We start from the raw sequence: 9,431 nt of genomic DNA, 5'->3' as shown, positions 1-9,431 counted from the left end.
GGCATAAAAATCAAGGAATATTAACAGGGCAGAACCCAAGTTTTCTGAATTTGTTTGTCTCAATTCTTCCAGGCCCCCTTCACCCAATGATACCTGCTGATTAGATTTCAGAAGCATCAAATTCAAGGAAAATACCAATTTGAACACCTTCCCCTTTCATGCAACTGCTAGTGCAACCAAAGTAACTACTCAGCATTCCACAGATCTCTAGGAACTCCAGTGAGACATCGCCTACAAAAGTCTCCTGTACTACCTACGCCCAAAGTCAGTTACAACTACTGCACAAAAGTTTCTCAGAATTTTTCATGTGCTTTGAAAATGTCTTTTGTTGTTGTAGCTTTTTAAATTGAATTCGCATTGTCACTATTTTCCCCCAGTCCTTCACACATACCCCCAGCTGGAAAACAAGCTCCGATGGACGTCATTTTTGAAGTAGCCAGGCTTGCAAAAAAACCCCAAAATTATACTTGCTACAACTCTATCATCTCTGTTTAGTCAAAGGTATTAAATGCAATTAACTGCCATGCTAAAATGATTCCTCAGCTGCTACTCTGAATCAATACAGCTGAGGTTCTTCCTGCAGTCCATTCCTAGTAGGCACTTCAGCAGGCAACTTGGTCCAGCTTGTCAAATTTGGCAGTGTTTATTTATAGCAGGGAGAGGTCCTCCAGAACTATGTGTTGGCAAGGACACAAACTAGTTGCATATACCATTTGCAGCAGAAACAGGGCTTCTGCTGAAAGGTGACAAGCAGTGGCATGCAACCAGAGGGAACTGCGAAACGCTCTGCAGCAGCTACCGAGATATAGGCTAGTTATGAACTTACTCCCAGCTCCTTCAAGCTTCCTAAGCACATACTTAAGCAGATACTATTGCACTGCTCTTTCAACAGCTTGCTAGTATTCCACTCTATTCTTATACTCTGCTGGAAATTCACTCAGACACTTCTTGTGAGCAGTAGTACAAGCAAGCCCTAGATGGATTCCCTGATTTGCTGAAGATCAGCCATACCCACAGGTGGAAATGCAATCACATTGCACCAGTACCTAAGAAAACCTGTAAAGGATCAGCATCAGTTATGTGAATGACTGACTAGGCACACCTCCTTCATTTCCTTAATCTGAGCAAACACCTTCTCATTTTCTTCTTTTTAAGCCACAAAGCTTCAGCTATTTCAGTTCCTGTATCTGTTTCTCTCCCACTGGTTCCTGTCATCCTTCCAGCAGACGCAACTGCAACTCATATATAACATTATACACACTCTTAACCCCTTTCAGGCTTCCTTTTCATTCCTCTTTCACAGCCTTCTGGATAGGGAAAGCATACGAACACTCCTTGCAGCTCGCCTTAGGCCTCAAAGTAATTAATCTCCCTTACAGGCTCCCTGACACAGAGCTAACACAATGCTAGAATTAGCAACTGTGGTTGAGCGGCATAAACAGAGATAACCACACACACACACCAAGATTCACCCATGAGAAACTCTGCACAAGGAGTTTTATTCTGCAAAGATGGCTGCCCTGCAAACCTCCAGGCTCTCACATCACTAAGCAAAAAAGACCCAACAACAAAATAACATAGCACAAATTTAACCACTTTTTTTAAAAAAAAAAAAAAAGAGAGGTTGCATACAGAACAGATTTAAATCCCTTGATTGCTGAAGTTAGAACAAAATGCTGTTGGCAATGAAGCATATATAATCACTCTTCCCTTTTACCTTCACACCTGCATTTACATTACATAGGTCTTCTCTTACATTGTCTTCTCTCCTTTAAGGAACAGAAGAGACAAAAAGTTTATCTATACTCTTCTACACTTTTCTTCAGAGACTTATCTAATCCCAGCTCAGGGCCCCTTCTTGGCTTGGGAAATGGTCTGTTTTCTCTGTACTTCCAGAACAGCTTATCTCTATAGCCATATTAAAAGTTCTTCTGCTTCATTATCCAAGCTGTCATTCATGACTCTTGTCAATGTTATGAAACCCTGGAATGTAATTAAATTGCATGAGGAACACATGAAAAAGGAAATTCACCTTTTCTTTCAAATGAAATGAGTTTGTTTTCTTTCCCTTCTTCACAGTTAATAAGAATAAATATTAATGACTACAGCCGAGCCTGAACTAGCCAGAACTTTGAAGCATTTTCTTAATCTGCCTGTCACAGTATGACAGATTCTGTATTCAGCACCCGCTGGTTACTAGGCCAAAGAACTGCAATCGAAAACAACAGAGCTTATTTTCACTAAAAATAACCTCTCTGCAGCAAACTACCAGTTAGACAATGCATGTCCAGACAGTAACCCCTTCCAGGGTCAAGCACCACTCCATTAGCTAACGCCAATGTAAAGAAAAACACAAGCTTTGAATCAGTCTGGACACAAACTCTGGAAGTACAGAGCATATTCAGGACGTGACAGCACGATCTCCTGACGGCCCCACATAATGGGGAAGAGTTCTGGCTACTTGACTTGCTCTGTGGTCTTTCTCTAGTCATATGGACAGAGTCTTATTTCCCACACAAAAAGAGTTAAAACATTGTTTTCTTCAGATTTACAAAGCACTCAGCCTTCCACAAAAGGTGCCGGAGAAAAAACAAACGATCATAGATCAACTTCTTTAATATCTACTGCCACTTCAAGCATACTAACAACGTGTCCACAGGAACCTCCTGAAAAGTTTTCAGAGCATAAATCTTCCTGGTGACTTTTACGTGGTATTTTGTAGCATCTACTATCACAGATAAATCAAAACAGATCCCTACAGTGCTACAGAACACACACACACCCCCCCCATCTTTTCACAGATTTAGTAAAATGAAGTCCGAATACATTTCTGATTATGCGTTCCTGGACAAAAATGCAGATCCCTCCTTTCAGAAAGCTCTCATGCAGGCAGTAGCAAGTACTGCCACCTTGAAAACAAAAGCCAAATTTCTGCATTTGACAGTAAGAATTATATTCTTCATATTCAGGTCTTTGTTTCGGAGAGCCTGCAACACACCACCAATGGGCTCACCTTTCCAAAATTATCTGTTTGTGTTCTTGCTGCATTACATTTAGTACAGCAGCTGTTTTTTACTTCTGCAAAGTAACACATGCTGCGGTTTGCCAAACAGAAGACATGAGGAGCAGTTCAGAAGAGATCTCTTCACGAGGGCAGGAGTTTGAATATTTCTCCTTCCCGATATTAACTCAATGATTAGGTTTAAATCACTTGACCTTCTAAGACCTACCAGTAACAAGACACCACTTACTTTGTCAAAGTATCACTTGAAGTACTGGGACTTCCTAAAATGTCTGCTGCCTTACCAGGAGCCCGGAATGATGCAACCTCCCTCTAAATTCCTGCCTATTTATTACCATAAAAGATTACCTTGAAATATACTGGAAGGCCACCCGTCTTTGTGCAGAACTAGGAGGTGCAGAACTTCTTTCTGCTAAAGCAAGCACATGTGACTAGCCACTCTTCCCTTTTAACATCAGAACTGCACATATTATACAGGTCTTCTCTGCTTTAAGAGAACTTTGTCTATACTTTTGCACCCCATCTTCCCAACATTTATCTAATCCGAGCTCTGAGTTCCTTCCTGGCTTTATTTCTGCTGCTTGCTTTTATTTCTCTTACCCTAAAAAATGAGATCATAGCCTAGACAAAGGGAGGTGACCCTGGATAACTGTACCTTTGCTTGTGCAGCACATGAACATATCAAGATGGTTTTATAAGGAGTCAGAGTAGACAGGTTCATCAGAGCAGGAAAGGACCACATACACAAGCTCTCAGGTTCTTTCCTTCTCATTGGGAAGTTTTAAACCACACAAATACATTGTTTAGCCTGCACAAAAAGCACTTCTCAGAGTTTCATGAATGAGAAATTATGCACTGGGGTGCATGACAGCTTTTTATCAGCTTAGCAAGAGGCTAGAGGATCAGAAGTGCTCGATCAGATCAGTCAGCACCCCAAGGGAAGGACATGCAGAAGGTGCTTCGACCTGGGAGAGGATGGAAGCTAGGATGGCACATAGTCACAACAGACTATGTAAAATCCAGACATTCCAGCCAAGAGCTCAATCCCAGAGGCTCTCCTAGCTTCCAGGAATACAGTTTTGTAATAACATTTTTGTTTTCCACACAACAAACACTTTGATCCCAAGTCAATACACTACCTTGTGCAAACAGACCACTCTGCTGTCTGTAAAAACAGAAAGTGGGATAACCTACAACAGGCTGAAGGAAAGTTGACTTGCTGCTGAAGCCTGTGCTGTTGTGAATTGATTCTGAATTCAAGGGAAAAGTTCGCTCTCCGCTATCCTTTGGATGTCTCTTATCTCATATAGATGCTGCTAAATCACAGCTCAGAGAGATAAACTCGCACCAGTCAACAAGCAAAGGCTCTGAAAACTAGGGCAGAAAATGCTGACCCATTTTTCTTCCAGAAAAGGCGTGTTCCAAAATGACCTCTTCTGTCCCATCTTTCACATGCTACTGCTGCTTCAGTTCTGGAATACCTACTTGTGCAGGAGCCAAACTAAAATATGAAAAAAAAAAGTCTGGTAAGAGCAAATCAACCTGACTTCTGCCTGTGAGACAACCTGTTTTCCTGTACATTGAGCAATGCATCTTCTTTCCCATTAAAACAAGAACACCACTTCCCAGACTGGGAGACCCATCAGACTGCTTGCACAAACACAGCAACCACCAGATCTCCCAAATATTAAATTGTAGTGAGTGGGCAGCCAGAGGCTCAGCCAGTCAAACTGAGCATTCAACCAGGGCTGACGACTATGAACTTTTTCTGCTAGGACTGACTGTATGAAGACCCACACAAACAGCCCAAACCTACACAGAAATGAAAGGGAACACAGTGGAGATTATTCTCTTACGCGAGCTGGAACAAACCTGAGGGGTGTGGGGGCGTTTTTTTTTTTTTTTTTTTAATAACCACACTGCAAAATAGTTGAAACAGGAATAGAAGAACAAAGTCCCAATCTCAAATTTAACCACTTTTTTTAAAAAAAAAAAAAAAGAGAGGTTGCATACAGAACAGATTTAAATCCCTTGATTGCTGAAGTTAGAACAAAATGCTGTTGGCAATGAAGCATATATAATCACTCTTCCCTTTTACCTTCACACCTGCATTTACATTACATAGGTCTTCTCTTACATTGTCTTCTCTCCTTTAAGGAACAGAAGAGACAAAAAGTTTATCTATACTCTTCTACACTTTTCTTCAGAGACTTATCTAATCCCAGCTCAGGGCCCCTTCTTGGCTTGGGAAATGGTCTGTTTTCTCTGTACTTCCAGAACAGCTTATCTCTATAGCCATATTAAAAGTTCTTCTGCTTCATTATCCAAGCTGTCATTCATGACTCTTGTCAATGTTATGAAACCCTGGAATGTAATTAAATTGCATGAGGAACACATGAAAAAGGAAATTCACCTTTTCTTTCAAATGAAATGAGTTTGTTTTCTTTCCCTTCTTCACAGTTAATAAGAATAAATATTAATGACTACAGCCGAGCCTGAACTAGCCAGAACTTTGAAGCATTTTCTTAATCTGCCTGTCACAGTATGACAGATTCTGTATTCAGCACCCGCTGGTTACTAGGCCAAAGAACTGCAATCGAAAACAACAGAGCTTATTTTCACTAAAAATAACCTCTCTGCAGCAAACTACCAGTTAGACAATGCATGTCCAGACAGTAACCCCTTCCAGGGTCAAGCACCACTCCATTAGCTAACGCCAATGTAAAGAAAAACACAAGCTTTGAATCAGTCTGGACACAAACTCTGGAAGTACAGAGCATATTCAGGACGTGACAGCACGATCTCCTGACGGCCCCACATAATGGGGAAGAGTTCTGGCTACTTGACTTGCTCTGTGGTCTTTCTCTAGTCATATGGACAGAGTCTTATTTCCCACACAAAAAGAGTTAAAACATTGTTTTCTTCAGATTTACAAAGCACTCAGCCTTCCACAAAAGGTGCTGGAGAAAAAACAAACGATCATAGATCAACTTCTTTAATATCTACTGCCACTTCAAGCATACTAACAACGTGTCCACAGGAACCTCCTGAAAAGTTTTCAGAGCATAAATCTTCCTGGTGACTTTTACGTGGTATTTTGTAGCATCTACTATCACAGATAAATCAAAACAGATCCCTACAGTGCTACAGAACACACACACACCCCCCCCATCTTTTCACAGATTTAGTAAAATGAAGTCCGAATACATTTCTGATTATGCGTTCCTGGACAAAAATGCAGATCCCTCCTTTCAGAAAGCTCTCATGCAGGCAGTAGCAAGTACTGCCACCTTGAAAACAAAAGCCAAATTTCTGCATTTGACAGTAAGAATTATATTCTTCATATTCAGGTCTTTGTTTCGGAGAGCCTGCAACACACCACCAATGGGCTCACCTTTCCAAAATTATCTGTTTGTGTTCTTGCTGCATTACATTTAGTACAGCAGCTGTTTTTTACTTCTGCAAAGTAACACATGCTGCGGTTTGCCAAACAGAAGACATGAGGAGCAGTTCAGAAGAGATCTCTTCACGAGGGCAGGAGTTTGAATATTTCTCCTTCCCGATATTAACTCAATGATTAGGTTTAAATCACTTGACCTTCTAAGACCTACCAGTAACAAGACACCACTTACTTTGTCAAAGTATCACTTGAAGTACTGGGACTTCCTAAAATGTCTGCTGCCTTACCAGGAGCCCGGAATGATGCAACCTCCCTCTAAATTCCTGCCTATTTATTACCATAAAAGATTACCTTGAAATATACTGGAAGGCCACCCGTCTTTGTGCAGAACTAGGAGGTGCAGAACTTCTTTCTGCTAAAGCAAGCACATGTGACTAGCCACTCTTCCCTTTTAACATCAGAACTGCACATATTATACAGGTCTTCTCTGCTTTAAGAGAACTTTGTCTATACTTTTGCACCCCATCTTCCCAACATTTATCTAATCCGAGCTCTGAGTTCCTTCCTGGCTTTATTTCTGCTGCTTGCTTTTATTTCTCTTACCCTAAAAAATGAGATCATAGCCTAGACAAAGGGAGGTGACCCTGGATAACTGTACCTTTGCTTGTGCAGCACATGAACATATCAAGATGGTTTTATAAGGAGTCAGAGTAGACAGGTTCATCAGAGCAGGAAAGGACCACATACACAAGCTCTCAGGTTCTTTCCTTCTCATTGGGAAGTTTTAAACCACACAAATACATTGTTTAGCCTGCACAAAAAGCACTTCTCAGAGTTTCATGAATGAGAAATTATGCACTGGGGTGCATGACAGCTTTTTATCAGCTTAGCAAGAGGCTAGAGGATCAGAAGTGCTCGATCAGATCAGTCAGCACCCCAAGGGAAGGACATGCAGAAGGTGCTTCGACCTGGGAGAGGATGGAAGCTAGGATGGCACATAGTCACAACAGACTATGTAAAATCCAGACATTCCAGCCAAGAGCTCAATCCCAGAGGCTCTCCTAGCTTCCAGGAATACAGTTTTGTAATAACATTTTTGTTTTCCACACAACAAACACTTTGATCCCAAGTCAATACACTACCTTGTGCAAACAGACCACTCTGCTGTCTGTAAAAACAGAAAGTGGGATAACCTACAACAGGCTGAAGGAAAGTTGACTTGCTGCTGAAGCCTGTGCTGTTGTGAATTGATTCTGAATTCAAGGGAAAAGTTCGCTCTCCGCTATCCTTTGGATGTCTCTTATCTCATATAGATGCTGCTAAATCACAGCTCAGAGAGATAAACTCGCACCAGTCAACAAGCAAAGGCTCTGAAAACTAGGGCAGAAAATGCTGACCCATTTTTCTTCCAGAAAAGGCGTGTTCCAAAATGACCTCTTCTGTCCCATCTTTCACATGCTACTGCTGCTTCAGTTCTGGAATACCTACTTGTGCAGGAGCCAAACTAAAATATGAAAAAAAAAAGTCTGGTAAGAGCAAATCAACCTGACTTCTGCCTGTGAGACAACCTGTTTTCCTGTACATTGAGCAATGCATCTTCTTTCCCATTAAAACAAGAACACCACTTCCCAGACTGGGAGACCCATCAGACTGCTTGCACAAACACAGCAACCACCAGATCTCCCAAATATTAAATTGTAGTGAGTGGGCAGCCAGAGGCTCAGCCAGTCAAACTGAGCATTCAACCAGGGCTGACGACTATGAACTTTTTCTGCTAGGACTGACTGTATGAAGACCCACACAAACAGCCCAAACCTACACAGAAATGAAAGGGAACACAGTGGAGATTATTCTCTTACGCGAGCTGGAACAAACCCAAGTCTCCAAAGTTTAATATCAGTACGAGAGAAATAGGTCTGTCTATCAGAGGTGTTACCAACATGTGCATTTGCAGAGTATTTTGTAGACACCAAGCAGTAAAAAACACTCCAGCTCCCATCGCAAGTGATTACTTACCCGGTAACATTTTAGTAGGCAGCTGCATGGCAATACACAACAGCAGTGTGGATTAGTGGGGGAAAAAAAAGTGAGAAAAGTGAAGAAAAAAAGCCGTAGATGTGCTTGCATGTGTCACTTACCATCTGCTGGCTGCTGGAAGTTGACGTAGGCGTACCCGAGGGACCGGCGGGTGATCATATCTCTGCAGACCCGAATCGAGAGAACGGGCCCAGCGGGGCTGAACTTCTCATAGAGCATGGCCTCGGTGACATCGGGGTGCAGGTCACCCACGTACAGCGATGCCATCGGGTAACTGCTGGCAGCTGTGTTCATCTTCCACCCAGCACGCGCTCCCACCAGGAACTAAGAGGCTTTTATTCTTGGGGCTTCTTTAAGTCAAGCTTTTCATAAATATTTAAACTGGGGGAAAACTCAAAAATCTTTTTTAAAAGCCTCACTAAGCAGGGGTCTGCAGAAACAGCGTGGGAGAAGGGGCCGGTGAGCGGAGGGAGGGCGCGGGGGGGGACGGGGACCAGGGGACACCCCAGGCCCTGGGACAGAGCGGCTGAGGGTGGGGAGAGGCCTGGAAATACGCAAAAAACCAAAGTTAAACCTCCAGGAGAGCGGGGCTCGGATACGAAGCCAAAATTCATACACCAGCTCCCAAGCGTTTCTCCCGTCAGCTCTGGGGCAGAACCCTCCTCGATCTGCCTACAACCCCGTCCCTTATTTTACTTTAAGAGTCTTAATTTAGCCCCAGTTCTCCAGAGCGGAGGCTGTTTGATTTGCTGAGGTAAAAAAAAAAAAAAAAAAAGAAAAGATTAGGAAAAATAATCCTCTCTGTAATATATATTTATACGAACCTTTCTTTTAAAATTAACTCTTCTCTGCTGGGTTTGTATTTTATATAGATTTGTATAAAACAGAGCGGCTCTAGCGGGGCGACAAATAACACGCGGCGGCGGCTGAGCGCCGAGCGGAGCGGCCGGGCTGACAGGAGGGAGCGGGCCG

The 9,431-nt window shown here is 42.5% G+C and overlaps 1 protein-coding gene across 1 annotated transcript in view; it reads right to left on the bottom strand.

Annotated features, from left to right (window-relative positions):
- Positions 1–9,226, bottom strand: part of LOC104134978 (polyadenylate-binding protein 4) — a 14,809-nt gene extending 5,583 nt beyond the window's left edge. Inside the window, exon 1 of the mRNA XM_035904003.1 lies at positions 8,561–9,226. Within this exon, the coding sequence (XP_035759896.1) occupies positions 8,561–8,753 (193 nt within the window). The 5' untranslated portion in view covers positions 8,754–9,226. The remainder of the gene's footprint in view (positions 1–8,560) is intronic.
- Between the last annotated feature and the right edge of the window lie 205 nt (positions 9,227–9,431).

The sequence above is a fragment of the Egretta garzetta genome, unplaced genomic scaffold (assembly GCF_000687185.1).
Source record: "Egretta garzetta isolate BGI_Z169 unplaced genomic scaffold, ASM68718v1 scaffold101, whole genome shotgun sequence".
NCBI lineage: Eukaryota > Metazoa > Chordata > Aves > Pelecaniformes > Ardeidae > Egretta > Egretta garzetta.
Note: the sequence above shows the minus strand (reverse complement) of the source record. Positions and strands in the feature narration are given on the sequence as shown.